Source organism: Mytilus californianus, unplaced genomic scaffold (genome assembly GCF_021869535.1).
Source record: "Mytilus californianus isolate M0D057914Y unplaced genomic scaffold, xbMytCali1.0.p SCAF_1, whole genome shotgun sequence".
NCBI classification, from domain to species: Eukaryota; Metazoa; Mollusca; class Bivalvia; order Mytilida; family Mytilidae; genus Mytilus; species Mytilus californianus.
In genome coordinates, this window is record NW_026262581.1 from 3,045,056 (window position 1) to 3,062,557 (window position 17,502).

The 17,502-nt window shown below is 31.9% G+C and overlaps 1 protein-coding gene across 4 annotated transcripts in view; it reads right to left on the reverse strand.

The window, feature by feature from the left end:
- Nucleotides 1–17,502, reverse strand: part of LOC127731016 (jouberin-like) — an 83,794-nt gene that overhangs the window by 40,825 nt on the left and 25,467 nt on the right. For 3 of the 4 annotated variants that reach the window (XM_052239793.1, XM_052240034.1, XM_052239948.1), the window contains exons 14-22: nt 15,777–15,902; nt 15,238–15,302; nt 14,077–14,211; nt 13,283–13,337; nt 12,458–12,573; nt 12,012–12,177; nt 10,148–10,289; nt 8,010–8,024; nt 5,407–5,459 (exon numbers count right to left, since the gene is read on the reverse strand). In XM_052239793.1, the coding sequence (XP_052095753.1) occupies nt 5,407–5,459; nt 8,010–8,024; nt 10,148–10,289; nt 12,012–12,177; nt 12,458–12,573; nt 13,283–13,337; nt 14,077–14,211; nt 15,238–15,302; nt 15,777–15,902 (873 nt within the window). The remainder of the gene's footprint in view (nt 1–5,406; nt 5,460–8,009; nt 8,025–10,147; nt 10,290–12,011; nt 12,178–12,457; nt 12,574–13,282; nt 13,338–14,076; nt 14,212–15,237; nt 15,303–15,776; nt 15,903–17,502) is intronic. The other variant, XM_052239878.1, reaches the window with a different exon arrangement.

Sequence of the window (17,502 nt, forward strand, 5' to 3'; positions counted from 1 at the left end):
TCAGCAGGAAAACTTAACATTGACCAATGAGCCATGTAAATCAGGTCAAGGTCATATGATATTTGGCAGACAGACATAAACACCTCATAAACATTCCATACATCAAATATAGTTCACTTATCAAAAACAGTATAAGAATAAAAATGGAACAAGACACAAAAAAATTTACACTGAGCAATGAACTGTGAAAATCAGGTCAAGGTCAAATGACACCTGCCAGCTAGACATGTACACCTTACAATCATTCCATACACCAAATATAGTAGACCTTTTGCAAACAGTATGAGAAAAACAGACTAAAACACAATAAAATGCTCCGCAGGGCGCAGCTTGATACGACCGCAGAGGTCGAACCCTGAACAGTTGGGGGAAGTATGGACACAACATTCAAGCTTGATACAGCTTTGGATTTGGATTGTGATTAAATATTTGACACAGCATAGGTTTGTAACACAGATTGAATGTGGTCTAAGAACTTAAAAATTTTAAATTGGACATTCACCTATTATGGTCCAATATCCAAAATCTAAATACATGGTTAGATTCAGCATATCAAAGAACCCCAAGAATTCAATTTTTGATGAAATCAAACAAAGTTTAATTTTGGACCCTTTTGACCTCAATGTGGACAAAGTTGATAACGGGGGCCCAAAAATCAAAAATCTAAATACATGGTTAGATTCAGCATATCAAAGAACCCCATATATTCAATTTTTGTTGAAATCAAACAAAGTTTAATTTTGGACCCCGATTTGGACCAACTTGAAAACTGGGCCCATAATCAAAAATCTAAATACATGTTTAGATTCAGCATATCAAAGAACCCTAAGAATTCAATTTTTGTTAAAATCAAACTAAGTTTAATTTTGGACCCTTTGGACCTTAATGTAGACCAATTTGAAAACGGAACCAAAAATTAAGAATCTAAATACACGGTTAGATTCGGCATATCAAAGAACCCCAATAATTCAATTTTTGATGAAATCAAACAAAGTTTAATTTTGGACCCTTTTGACCTCAATGTGGACAAAGTTGATAACGGGGCCCAAAAATCAAAAATCTAAATACATGGTTAGATTCAGCATATCAAAGAACCCCATATATTCAATTTTTGTTGAAATCAAACAAAGTTTAATTTTGGACCCCGATTTGGACCAACTTGAAAACTGGGCCCATAATCAAAAATCAAAATACATGTTTAGATTCAGCATATCAAAGAACCCTAAGAATTCAATTTTTGTTAAAATCAAACTAAGTTTAATTTTGGACCCTTTGGACCTTAATGTAGACCAATTTGAAAACGGAACCAAAATTTAAGAATCTAAATACACAGTTAGATTCGGCATATCAAAGAACCCCAATAATTCAATTTTTGATGAAATCAAACAAAGTTTAATTTTGGACCCTTTGGACCTCAATGTGGACCAATTTAAAAACGGGGCCCAAAATCCAAAAACTAAATACACGGTTAGATTCAGCATATTAAAGAACCCCATGAAATCAAGAATAAAACCCCATTGAAATTGGTCAAGAAATAAGCAATTTATAGGAAGTATCTTCTTTTGCACAATCCTGTGCTATTAAATATTTCTTGCTATTGCGCAATACTGTACAATTGACAATTTCTTGCTATTGCGCAATATTGTGCTATTGGATATTTCTTGCTATTGCGCAATACTGTGCAATTGAAGATTTCTTGCTATTGCGCAATACTGTGCAATTGAAGATTTCTTGCTATTGTGCAATACTGTGCAATTGAAAATTTCTTGCTATTGCACAATACTTATTATATAATAATTTACACATCCTGTTTGGTGTGTATCTCCTACCATATCATTATTATTTGATTTTAAATATAAATCAGAAATAACCAACTTAAAATGGAAAATTTTAAAAGAAACAAAAAAGGAAAAAAATAAAAAAAAGGAAAAAAAAATAAATCCCCCCCAAAAATTTTTTGAACCCCCATTATGATTCATCACCCCCAAACTCAATCCCAGCCTTCCCTTTGTGGTATGGTACCTTGCAGTACAATTTCAGAGAGATCCATACACTTGAACACAAGTTATTGTCTGGAAACTAGAAAAAAATGTGTTTTTTGGCCCCTTTTTGGCCCCAAATTCCTAAACGTTTAGGGCAATTACCCCCAAACTCAAACCCAGCTTTCCCTTTGTGATATGGAACCTTGTAGTACAATTTCAGAAAGATCCATACACTTACACACAAGTTATTGTCATGAAACTAGAAAAATGCTTGTTTTTTGCCCCTTTTTTGGCCCCTAATTCCTAAAATTTGGAGGCAATTACCCCCAAAATCAATCCCAGCATTCCTTTAGTGATATGGAACCTTGTGGTACAATGTCAGAGAGATCCATACACTAACACACAAGTTATGTCTGGAAGTTACAAAAATGCTTATTTTTGGCCCCTTTTTGGCCCCCAATTCCTTTACTGTTATTACCATAACCCCCAAAATCAATCCCAACCTTCCTTTTGTGGTATTGAACCTTGTGGTAAAATTTCATAAAGATCCATTCACTTAAACTAAAGTTAGAGTGCGAAAACCAATGTGTCTTCGGACGACGACGACGACGCCGGACGACGACGACGACGCCAACGTCATACCAATATACGACCACAAAAATTTTTTTGCAGTCGTATAAAAACTTAAGTAAAACCACCAAACCATGAAAATGAGGTCAAGGTCAGATGACACCTGCCAACTAGACATGTACACCTTACAATCATTCCATACACCAAATATAGTAGACCTATTGCATACAGTATAAGAAAAACCGACCAAAACACAAGAACTTAACACTGATCAATGAACCGTAAAAATGAGGTCAAGGTCAAATGAAACCTGCGCGACTGCATATAGATCATAAAATATTTCCATACACCAAAAATAGTTGACCTATTGCATATAGTATTAGAAAAAAAGACCAAAACTAAAAAATTTAACAATGACCACTGAACCATGAAAATGAGGTCAAGGTCAGATGACACCTGCCAGCTAGACAGGTACACCTTACAATCATTCCATACACCAAATATAGTAGACCTATTGCAAACAGTATGAGAAAAACAGACTAAAACACAAAAACTTAAGTTAAACCACCAAACCATGAAAATGAGGTCAAGGTTAGATGACACCTGCCAACTAGACATGTACACCTTACAATCATTCCATACACCAAATATAGTACACCTATTGCATACAGTACAAGAGTGCACACGCTGAAATGTCTCGCCTTCTTTACTAATCATTGATATTATGTTGATAGTCCTAAATATAAAGCTTTATTACAACTGTCACATAAACTTGACATTAACCAAGAAAACTAAACATTGACCAATGAACCATGAAAATGAGGTCAAGGTCAGATGAACCATGCCAGGCAGGCATGTACAGCTAACAATTCTTCATTACAACAAATATAGTTGCCATATTGCTTATAGCAATGTATAATTTAAGAAAAACAGACCAAAATACAAAAACTTAACACTGAGCAATGAACTGTGAAAATGAGGTCAAGGTCAAATAAAACCTGCGCGACTGACATATAGATCATAAAATATTTCAATACACCAAATATAGTTGACCTATTGCATATAGTATTAGAAAAAAAGACCAAAACTCAAAATCTTAACTTTGACCACTGAACCATGAAAATGAGGTCAAGGTCAAATGACACCTGCCAGTTAGACATGTACACCTTACAATCATTCCATACACCAAATATAGTAGACCTTTTGCAAACAGTATGAGAAAAACAGACTAAAACACAAAAACTTAAGTAAAACCACCAAACCATGAAAATGAGGTCAAGGTCAGATGACACCTGCCAACTAGACATGTACACCTTACAATCATTCCATACACCAAATATAGTAGACCTATTGCATACAGTATAAGAAAAACCGACCAAAACACAAGAACTTAACACTGATCAATGAACCGTAAAAATGAGGTCAAGGTCAAATGAAACATGCGCGACTGCATATAGATCATAAAATATTTCCATACACCAAAAATAGTTGACCTATTGCATATAGTATTAGAAAAAAAGACCAAAACTAAAAAATTTAACTTTGACCACTGAACCATGAAAATGAGGTCAAGGTCAGATGACACCTGCCAGCTAGACAGGTACACCTTACAATCATTCCATACACCAAATATAGTAGACCTATTGCATACAGTATAAGAAAAACAGACCACAACACAAAAACTTAACTATAACCACTGAAGCATGAAAATGAGGTCAAGGTCAGATGACACCTGCCAGTTGGACATGTACACCTTACAGTCCTTCCATACACCCAATATACTAGACCTATTGCTTATAGTATCTGAGATATGGACTTGACCACCAAAACTTAACCTTGTTCACTGATCCATGAAATGAGGTCGAGGTCAAGTGAAAACTGTCTGAAAGGCATGAGGACCTTGCAAGGTACGCACATACCAAATATAGTTATCCTATTACTTATAATAAGAAAGAATTTTACATTACAAAAAATGTTAACTTTTTTTTCAAGTAGTCACTGAACCATGAAAATGAGGTCAAGGACATTGGACATGTGACTGACGGAAACTTCTTAACATGAGGCATCCATATACAAAGTATGAAGCATCCAGGTCTTCCACCTTCTAAAATATAAAGCTTTTAAGAAGTTAGCTAACGCCGCCGCGGGATCACTATCCCTATGTCGAGTTTCTGCGACAAAAGTCGCAGGCTCGACAAAAATTATTAGAGAAACACATTCCACCACCAAATCTTGTGCAATATGATATATTTATCCACTCTCGAGAGTTAAATTATAATTATTTAGGACGGTCGGTGAGCCTCCCGTTTTAAATTTGAAAATTTAACTGTCTCAAGTAAATAAATATTGTACAACACTTGATGCAGTGGTAAAATCTATATATAAACATCAGATTACTGTTTTAATATGGCCTACTGGATTGCCTGTTTTCCTGGTGCAAGTCGGTGTTTCTCTCTATACTCAGACTTACTCCATCAATAAAAACTGACAGGCATGATATAGCCAAGAGTGGTAAATATGCACCAACAATCAATCAATCAATCAATCAATAATAAGGCATCTTCAGCTTTTTTGTTTGTAAGATTTATACATTATAAGAAATGAGCACAAGTCTTATGTGTGCTTTGAGAAACAATGTCCAGTACCTGGGGCACAAGTTTTTTTATTCTTTTCTAGGTTCAACATTTTATTTAAATATACTATTAATATTCCAAATCATTGCTGAAATTAAAGATGAAATCAAAATGATAATTATTCTTTATTCTTTATAATTTTGTTATAAATATCAGTAAACAAACAAATTGTGATTGTGTACATTTTTAAAAGGTTTTTCTTGCTCTATACCTATACTGACCTTTAATTCTGGATCTGATATTGTATGGAACAATGTCCAGTCTCTCATGAAACCTGTAAAAATAATCACTAATGTTAAGAGAAATGTAATATGAATACTTTCCAAATCTTAAGCTTCATTTCCTATTTTTTTTTTTGCATTTTCCTTTCAACATGAATGTTCCACTTTAATATTAGACTAAAATTTCAACAACTTTGCTTTTCTCTACATTTTTTTAAAACTGTAGTTCCTTTGTACTTTATCCGTCTTCCTTAGCATGTTAGTTTTTAAATAAGTGTCACTTTAAGTAGTAATGTCAGAGAACATTATAAAATTAAAAAAAATACCTAATAGTCAAAAATTAGAAATAAATGCAGAATGTGTCCATGGGACACTGATGATGCCCCACTTGCATATAATGTTTTAAAGGGCAATAACTCAAACTTGATCTGTGTTTTGTGGTAATAAGCATTGCGTATAAGTTTCAAAACATTTGGTTGAGGCAAACTAAAGTTAGAGAACAGAAACCAATTGCCGGACGTACGTATGGACATAGACGAACTTAGGTATTGACGTACAGACAGTCAAAGGTAACACACAATGCCCCCTCAGCTGTGGCGGAGGCATAAACATATCTAATGCCGGTAGTTAAGAGAATGAAAGGTACAATTTGCCAAAAATTAAATTGTGTGATTAAGATTTGACATTTATTTTTCAACTAAGTGTTTAAAAATTATATGCAAATATATCATACTATTTCTAGAGTTTGCTGTGGTCTTTTTGGCCATTTCATTACTAAATTAAAGCCATTACATTTTTACCTAGCCAAAATTCATTACACATTTGTTCATAATACGCAGACTTTTTTTTTTGCAACAGGAATTCAGGAAAAAACAATTTTTGGCACTTGTTGAAAACATCCGGTGAAACTCCACTTATTTCAAGTCATGTTTGATTCTTTGCTGTATTTTCATTGAAAAAACATGTTTTCCATCATCAAGTAGAAGTTGAAAATATTTGTAAATGATTCTAGAACCCTGCATGAGTGTTAAAATAAGCCAAAATCACAAAAAAACACTAGACAATTGTGTTTGTCATTAACCACCAGAAATATGAAAAGAATGTGTAAATCGCAAAGAAATACTGAGACTGTTCATAAATTCCACACTTAACAGATATTAGAAAAAAATATGAGTTTGAAAGTAAAACAGTCCTTTAGTAAAATATTGTTCAATTTATTCATCACATTTTAAAATGTTTGAAGGACCTGTAGCTGAAACAAATTAAATACAGCAGTATGAAACACCAAATCTGAAAGAATAACCAATTACTTTTTGTCATTATGCAATGCAATGAAAAGAAAGGAGAAATTTCTAATGAAGGTATTATATTTTGATATTTACCTGTAAATATTAGATTTTTAAATTAAAGTTGCATATTAATATAGAAGGTAAATTATTAAATTATTTGAAAAGAAATGAAAAGAAGTAAGAGAGCCCTCTACAATTTCAAGAACAAACATGGCAAAATGAAGTTTTTCTCTTATTTCTTGGTTATTGTACTCTATAATCTGCACCCCTGCCTGGCATTTTTTTAATTTTGGAGTAAAAAACCATGGATTATGCATGCCCAAATAGGGTAGTTTTTGAAATAACATTTGAAAGCTTCATTCTAAAACAAAGAAAAGCAAAACTAGCCATGTCAATGGTATTGTTTTATCTTTAAAGACACTTTAACTGCAAATTTGAATTCACTCACTGCACTCAGTATACAATATTAAAAAGCCATCTTTATTGGCAATTAAAACAATTAAATTGTGCAAATTGTCTGATAGGTGTATTAATACCATTACCCTGATTGAGTTATAGAGTATAAGTTAATAACTTAGTTATTAATGAAGTTGTAAGGCATTTAATGAAAACCATTAGAAGGCTGGCTTGCTTTCTGATGACATTATATTTACACATACCTACTTTTCTATAAATTGTGTGTACATTTAATACCCATAAATTCAAGGAATAAGTATTGCATTTGAATACTGAGGTACTTTTAAAGCTTTTTTTATCACAAATCAATTTTACAACTCCAATTTGATTTTGTAGCATGTGAACAACTTGTAGGTGGAAATAAAAAGATATTTTGTGCAACTGTAAAACCAATGATTGATGTATAGTTTAACTTAAAATTTTCAATCATTTTCAATCATGGATTTTTAGTTTTTGACCCTGTCAATTTTATCAAAATCATGAGAAAACTGTATGAAAATCACTTGGGCTGTGCAGAAATTATCAGAAAATTTTGTGCAACGCACAGAATATTATTCAGAGTTCTGTATATGAATTGAATGTTGCACTAAAATTACACGAGTTTTAGCGCACTGCATAGGTTTTTACAAAAACTAAATATCATAATCTAAAAATAGAAAACACTAAGGCTTGATTAAAATGTGCAGTCCAAAAAGACTGCTCAAAACCAAGTAAGTCACAATGTTCTCATTGATGTAAGGGGGAATAAAACATATACTTAATTTGAAACAGACACTCATGACACTTTTATATATTAATATAGAGTTGTAAGACACTACTGTTAATCTGTATTCCACTTCCACACTCAAAAATACATACCGCTTTTATTCTGGTCTGTAAAATTATAAGTTTGATACACAAGGACATTATATGGTAGCTGAAAAGGCTTATTATATAAAAGGCAAAACAAACAAAAAACTTGCAAAAGCATTTTAGTCGAAATATGACAAAAGAAATAATATTTAACACCGCATATATAAAACAATTTGAAAACTGCACTCAATGAAAAAATAAAAAAACAAAACAAAACAAAATATTGTATGGAACAATGAACCTAATCCCTTTCCGCAAAAATAATCTAAAATTGAATTGATCACAAGTTATACTTGTTTGTTAAATTTGGTAGTTTTAACAAAAACAAAGATTCCAACTCTCTAATGTAAAGTTGAATTTAGAAAAACATACATGGGACCCAGGGAAGGCAATTTGAATTTGCCACTCTGGATGGTTCTGAAATATACATAGATATAAAAATAAGAAGATGTGGTATGATTGCCAATTAGACACTATCTACCAGAGACCAAATGATGGCCTTCAACTATGAGCAAATCCCACACCATATAAAAAGCTAAAATGGCACGTCCTGAAAAAATGTATATCTACTCAAATTCCTTCTACGGGTGGTTACTCTATTATTCAAGTGCCTTTCCTGGGTACAATAAAATTGAGAATGGAAATGGGGAATGTGTCAAAGAGACAACAACCCGACCATAGAACAGACAACAGCAGAAGGTCACCAACAGGTCTTCAATGCAGCGAGAAATTCCCGCACCCGGAGGCGTCCTTCAGCTGGCCCCTAAACAAATATATATACTAGTTCAGTGATAATGAACGCCATACTAAACTCCAAATTGTACACAAGAAACTAAAATTAAAAATAATACAAGACTGACAAAGGCTAGAGGCTCCTGACTTGGGACAGGCGCAAAAATGCGGCGGGGTTAAACATGTTTATGAGATCTCAACCCTCCCCCTATACCTCTAGCCAATGTAGAAAAGTAAACGCATAACAATATGCACATTAAAATTCAGTTCAAGAGAAGTCTGAGTCTGATGTCAGAAGATGTAACCAAAGAAAATAAACAAAATGATGTCTGTTTTAATGGAACAACCCTTATTAGTTTCAGGCCCATTTCCATCACAGGATAACTTATACTATTTCTAAACTTGTGTATCTGAGAGATCTTTATTAAGTTTAATCCAAAACATCATGTTCAGTGCAGTAAAAACTTCAATACCAGCTTAATTATACTAATCTTCTGTAGAATGAAAGATAATACTGTGTCAATTGATTTACACCCACATCTTCTTATATTCACATTTAAAAGAAATGTGGTAGGTGTTTGCAGGTTGAAATCACCACTTCCAATCTAATGCATTTCAAATAATATCTTCAAAAGTGTAAAACAAAATGTTGTCATTGGCTAACAACGCTCAAACAACGGAAATTAAACCAATGATTTGACATTACTTTCATTTTGGGGTACAAACAATGGAATTACCCATAGTTCTTTAGATTTTCAAACAGTGAATAATAAATTACTACTGTGTATGATATGGGATAAAATAAAGTGGTTTTTAAGTAGAACATTAAAGGTGCTACATTTATAGTTTCATTACACACCTTTATGTAATTTTGATAGTATAATGCAATTGTTAAAACTTAAAATGGCAGTACTTGAACATGTTAATTATGCAAAACATTCAAAGTCAACGAACCATGACTGAAGGTGGAGGGCAAAATAACCTCTGTGGAAACGAGAAATGCCAATGCTTATACAACTGCATACCAAATACCATTAACTTATCATAAGTGGTTTCCTTTAAACTGACAAACACTGACTTTAACATGTAAACTATGCAAAAATTTTAAAGTCAATAGATCATGACTATGGAGGCGTGGCCACTAATCTCCCTGGAAATGATATTTGTGGATGCTAATACCACTTTATAACAAATATCATTAGCCTACCACTAGTGGTTCCCTTAAACTTACCAAACACAAACAAATACTTGCCAACAGTAAACAGCATGCCTACTTCTCACTTTTTCTACTTTCTCAAGGCGGGAAAAAAATTAAATACAATCAAGCATTAATAAAGCATAATTTGTTAGGCTGCAATACTAAACATTAAAGTAAATTGTATGATATAATGGAATAATTTCACTTCAGTTACCTCTATGGTGTGGCTGTTCTGTTACAAACACATTCCAGATACTGATACTTCCAATACTGTCTGCAGAGTACATTTTCTGTCCATCACTATCAAAACATACAGAATTCACATATCCTTTGTGACTCTCTATTTCTTGCTTTAGCTAAAATTATAAAACCAAAAAAATATATATAATTATCGTGGTATAGTGGTATAAATTATTTATCAATCATTCATACTTAATTTAATTTTAACCAATTTGAGAAGTATAGTTGAGAAAAATATTTTAATGAATTCTGACAACAATTCAAAGTAAAGAAAAGAGAATTTCAGGAAAATGAAAAATCTAAAAATCTAACTTACATCATCAAAATTGTACATCAGCAAGCATTCTGAGAGTATTGCATGGCAATACATAGTCCCCTACCGGTTAAAAATTCATTGTACTGGAACAAAATGCTAATTTAATCAATAACTTGTCATGTTGTAAACTACATAACAAATATTAAGTCAATATCATCAAGCATGAGGAAAAAAGGTGTGGAAAACTGATTATTTGAGTGAATTTTCCAAGTCCAAGGACCATAACTCTGCACAAAATAATCAGACCGAAACAAAATTTGAACTTGATCTGTAACTTGTCATGATAAAACTATATACCAATTATCAAATCAAAATCTTCAAGTATGAAGAAAAAAAGTGTCGAAAACTGATTATTTGAGTGAATTTTCTGTGGAAAACTGATTTGCCCGATTGACAGACAGACGGACAGAGTGCAAACCTAAAGTCCCCTTCGACTTCATCGGTATGGGACTAATAAGAAGAATTAAAATGCTGTTCTTTTTTTTTGTAATTTTCTTGTCTTTTGAGTACTTAATGCAATTTTGTCTTGTGATGTGCATAACAATTCCAAATTCTCTATTTTTAGAACTGAAAACATACTGACGAAGGCATACCACCAAATCAACACCAGAGACTGTGCTAAGATTTAGTGAACTTTTTGATAAAGAATTAAGATGATGAAAGAAAATCACTTTAAATGACAGAACCAGATAGTTTTGAAATAAATGTTCATGCATCATAAATAAGTTCGTGAATTAAGGTCATTCCTGGAAATAAACTGTATTTACAAACATCCAATCAAAAGAACAAACCTGTTTTCAAAGTTCAGGATAGAAAATATTTTTATTGTAAATATGAAGTATGCATGCTTTACATTTTTTTTTTGCAGATTTCTAGTACTTCATTTTTAATCTGCATTGATTATACTAAATACATTGATTGTTGCTTCAACACTTCATTTAATCTTTATTAATGTGTCATGTGAAAGGTTTTTGCTTATAAAATAAAACTAAAAAAGTTATAAAACTTTGTATATATAACCTATGTTATATCTCCTATGTATACTAAGTCTTATTTTTACTGCAATCACAACAGATACTTTATATGATTTTTAGAAAAACCACACAATAAAACTTCCAAGATATTTACTACTGACTTTTAAATATATGAAATACAGAGTGCCTGTTTCTAACACATTTATGTGTATTATCTCCACACATATGTAATGTATCAGTTGACAAAAACAAGAAATGAGAACAATAATATCTAGATGGGAATGGTATGTACCTGCAGACAGTTCCATTGACATCCAACTTTAGAGTGTCCAAGAATATTTACGATCATAACAACTTATCAAATCTTATTACATTTCAATATACAACTTATTCCTCTATATGTGTTTTGTGTGTAGGCGTGTCAGACATATACTATCAGATCATAACAAACCAACTTATATAAAAATAAGAAGATGTGGTATGATTGCCTATGATACAACTCTCCACAAGAGACAAAATGACACAGAAATGAACCTAAGACTACTTACATTTCCATGGACATCCTCTCCCTGTATATCCCACACACGTATTACTTGATCGTAACACCCTGTTACAACAATGGTGTCAATACGGGGATGGAACTGAGATGTATATACATAGGCTGGATGAGGTAAAATCTTCTCAGCTTTATCAAAGTCTTCTAAATTCCATACTCTAAGAGATATTAAGATAAAAATGCGTGAAACAATATACATGTATTGTACAGAATATTGTGACTGAAGTTTTGATAGATAGGTTACATTAAATGTTCATGGCAAATAAATGTTTTACTTGAAATCTATATCCTTCTTTTGTACTATCAATTTTTACTGTCAGAGTTTGTCCCAGTAACTGCAAAAAGTTATTTCAGAAGAAAATTAAACAATAAATAATATTTGATTTCATTAATTTAGCAACTTTCAGGTCTTTCAGATTGTACAATGTAAATACTCACCTGACAGTGCCATCAGATGATGCTGAACATAAATGTGTATCTCTTTTTGACCACGACAGATCATAAACAATACCAAAATGTCCTTTTAATTTTCCTTTCAGTTCAAAAGATGGCACCTAAATTAGCAAGATAGTTGTAACATTAAGTTTTTTTTAATGAAACTTGCAGATTAAATGACACAAGAACTCAATATGTTTTAATTTTTATATCTAAAACTAATATCTCAATTACCAAATTTTCATCTACCTACATTTATAGCAATATGAGTAATAAACACTCCTTTTTTACAAGAATATTTTCACAAATTTTGCAACATGGTAACTTTAATTTTGATTGGATAAGACCACAATTTCAGGACATCAATTCCATGATTGAAGGTGTCGATTGTGAGCACAAACAGGAACATCATGTGACTGATTTTAAAATGCATATGTATGATTTAGCTGTGTTTTTCTTCTTCTCTCAGTTGCATTAGAATGGAGATAAGTATTGTATTTGAAGATTTGCTGGCATCAATTTTTTTTATTTGATAATCGCAAATATCTGTTTACTAGGTTTGTATCAACAACAAACTCAATTTGAGACCATCAGCCCACAAATCTTCAAATACAATAATGTTTTCCCCTAAATCTATAGGAATAAAAGAATTTTTCAATGCATATATCTACATATATATGCCAATGATTTACTTAAAGAAAACTTTCATCCTAATACCTAACTAAAATAACTTTTTTTAACAATATCCATTTTAAAAGATTAAAAGAAAACTTGTTAAAACCATACAAAATAGACAATAGGTGAAAAGATTCTGTTAGACATACTTACTTCATAGACTAGAATTGGGTAACTATCTCTATCATGGCATCCACAGGCTAAACTCCTGGAATATAAATTTATAAGTTTTGTAGGACTTTCATGTTATTATAACAAGCCAAACACAAGATTTTTCAAGTCTGTCTTGAAATTTTGTGCATATGGAGAGTTTTTTTCTTGGCCATTATGGCTAAAGAAATGTGCTTTCTGTTGCTTTTGTTGTGCATAAACCTCAAAAAGTTTGTTATAAGATCAATTCATATACCACTATATATAAAATTTCTAACAGATTTTCTAACTAAACAAAATGTAAAGTTTTGTCCAAAGACATTTAATTATATGCTGACATACATTAATTCAAAAACAAATGCAGGGCTTGAGAAATGTATAGTTCAAGGGCTTTAATTTTGTGAAAAGAAGGTCATTCAAGCAAAGTAAGAATGCACACTTAATGAGTCTTTTATTTTTTTCCATCCATCAGCTATACCTTATTGATGCAGACAAGGTATTTATGTGTGTATGGTTGTAATTATAAACCCTGGTGACATTATAAATTGCTGTATTCAAAAGACAGTTTCAACAATTAGACCAGGTTTTTCATATTAGAAATATTACTTTTAGATACCTTGACATTTTCCTCAGCTTATAAAAATAAGTAGATGTGGTATGATTGCCAATGAGACAACTCTCAAACTGAGACCAAATGACATAGACATTAGCAACTGTAGTTCATTTCTTTATTTCTTGGAAAAGTTTGGTATAAAATTATAAAAAAAATTAAAAACATATGAATGTCTTATTCTTACCTGCCATCATGGGAGAATTTAAGAACATAACAACCTCTTCTTCCTCCTGGTATCATGTTTTCTAAATGATTAGGAATCCTACATGTCTGACCCACAAGTCTGGTCCAAGATGATAGAGTATGTCTGGTACTATCTCTGCAATCATATAACATCATTGATTGAAATATTTGTAAAAATCTACAGTTATATATAATATCATGAAAAATTTATTTATAAGAATTTTAAATGCGATTAGTTTAGTTATTGTCCCTGCAGTCAAAGTTTCATTATTGACAACAGTTGTAGAAAAAATTCTGTAGAAATTTACACTTTATAAATTGAGAAATTTCAGTATAAACTAGGTTCAACCTCCTCAAGCATATGTGATCTTCAACTGTTTTTTCTCTCTTTCATGAGCAGTATCCACTTCTTGTTTGTTTAATTATATCATACTTAACATAACTTATGTGATGTTGAATACCATGTGAACCTTTTGGTATCATCAACAAGTGATGCATGCCACCCTGCCACTACATCTGACATCTCTCCAGATTCTTGATGAAGGTCCTATTGTCTGAGATTAAGTTTTTAACAGTGTTTATAGCTACTTTTAAATGTGTTAGCCTGTTTAAGTCGTCTCAGTCTTAAATTGTCCTACACATTTTCAGTCAACTTAACATAACAGACAAAATTACATTAACAATTTCATTGTGACTGATAATTTTCTATTTCAATTAAATATAGAGCTGTTTAATAAAAAGTTATCAGGTGTTGAAACCAAAACTGCTCAGGTGGACCTCAGGTGGACCTCAGGTACATCTATGATTAAGTCACCTAAAACCCCTGGGCATACCTGCTCAGGTGGACCTCAGGTACATCTATGATTAATTCACCTAAAACCCCTGGGCATACCTGCTCAGGTGGACCTCAGGTACATCTATGATTAAGTCACCTAAAACCCCTGGGCATACCTGCTCAGGTGGACCTCAGGTACATCTATGATTAAGTCACCTAAAACCCCTCGGCATACCTGGGCAATATTGATTTCAATACTTAATACATTTTAGAAAACTAAAATTCAAATTAAACTGTTCAGTTACAAGAATATAATTTGACACTAGTATAATTTTGTGTTCTTTTGTTTTGGTACTCTGATAATTTTAACAGTCAAATATATCATACCTTCTCTTCTTATCTCCCCAACTAACACTCTTCTTTAAATCTTGATACGTTGTAAATCCTTCTTCCTGGGAAAGAAATATACGTTTCATTTATATATCAATAAAAGGATATGTGGGGTGTACATTAATGAGACTACTACTAAATTAAACAAAAAATTACAAGTAAGACATCACGTAGGCAACGTATTGTATCTAAAATCCAAAATTGACAAACAAATGGTCTGATGTGTATACTATCCTAAGAAAAAAAAACAAATCTGATTTCCTAGAAATTAATTTCCAAGTAAAACTGAAGATTATAAAAATATCATTATATTAAATCATAATTACTAAGAAATGGAATTCCTAACATAATTAACCAACAGACATCTTTGTTAGACAGTGAAGGAAGTAATAGATCACATAGCCTAAACAGACCAAGGCCTTAATTAATTAGTAAAGTCAAACTGATTTTAAATTTACCCTCTTTCTGCTGTCTTTATCTCTAATGGGAGTGACTTATATTCCATGAGGAGTTCAAAATAAAATGTTCTTAATTACCTTTTGTGTAGCAAACATAGATCTTAGTGCAGGTTCCACTTCATCAGGTGGTGTTATACCTTTTAATGTTACATATACTGTAGATGGATATGGTCGTCTTTGTGAGGACTTCCACCACTGGTAAACCTACAACAATAGGATAGTAATGTATCAGTATGTGTGCTAAATATAGAAGAATATCCTAATGTGTTCCAAATATGTAAGTGTGTAATAATGTGTGTCAAATATCTAAGTTTATCCTAATATATGTCATATATGTCAGTATGTCCTAATGGTCAACAAATATTAAGTGTAAAGGAGTTGGTTCACTCATAATTTTGGCCCTAAAAATCTGAATATTTTTCACTGCTATAATGTGGTGAAAATTTTATGAAAACATATGTTTAAATGTCCAATTGTTGCAGCTAAATAAAGATTTTTACCAACTGCGTCATTAATGATGTATTTGTGATGTCATATGTAGGTGAATTTCGTTAAAACCTGATTTTTGGTAGAATTCTGAAAAATTAACAGTGGCGGCACCCTTCACCCACAAATATTTTTGCTGAAATTTTCATTTTATACCATATTCTTTATTTTGTAACAAATATTTCAATGGGCGAGGGGTGGCGCCATATATAAAATCATGAAAAAATAGATGGAAAAAGTTGAAAATTTCTAGGAAAATGGCCAAAAAATAAAATCTTTTCCTATTTTAAGCTAATATCTATATGAATAGGATGCAGATATACAATTTTTTTTTATCATACTTTCAAATATCATACATTTAGCAATACATACACATTAGATTTCCTTTAATAATTGAAGTTAAAAAAAAACCCTTTACAAGGCCATTTATTAGAGTCATATATGTAAGTGTATAATAATGTGTGACAAATATGTAAGTACATCCTAACTAATGTGTGTCAAATATATAAGTACATCCTAACTAATGTGTGTCAAATATGCACGTGTTAAATAACGTGTGTCAAATATGTAGTTGTAAAATAATATTAAGTGTATAATAATTTGTGTAAATTTGTACTTATATCTTATATGTGTCATATGTGTAAGTGTGTCCCAATGTGTGTCATATGTCATATATGTAAGTGTGTTCTCATATTTGTCACATATGTGATTGTTTCCTTAAGTTAAAAAAAATGATTAGAAGACACAACTTATACCTATGTCATGTATGTTGGACGATACTAATAACTTTATTACAGCTGTTATCCTAATGCTAGCAAGTTAAAAGTTTGGTTTGCTTGCTTGCTTTGTTTGTATTAATGTTTGCTCAAGCATTGTAATTAAGATTGACATATGACAACAATATAAAAAGGCGGCGTTAAACTTGTATACATTATATCTAAATTTGATTGGACATTATCAAATAATAAAATGTACCTATATACAGGTTTAACTCCGCCTACTTATATTGTTTGCAGATGTCAGTTTTAATTGCAATGCTTGAGCAAACTTTTATACAAACAAAGCAAGCAAGCCAGCCAACCCTTTAACTTGCTAGCATTAGGATAACAGCTGTAAAATATACAGAATAATTGCTTTTGAAGTCTATCACAGATTGTAACAGTGTCAATAACATACATATCAAATAAAATTGAGAATGGAAATAAGGAATGTGTCAAAGAGACAACAACCCGACCATAGAGCAGACAACAGCCGAAAACAGATAGATACAAAACATGTATCTATCACTGTCTGTAGAACTGTCTGTAGAGGAATGTTC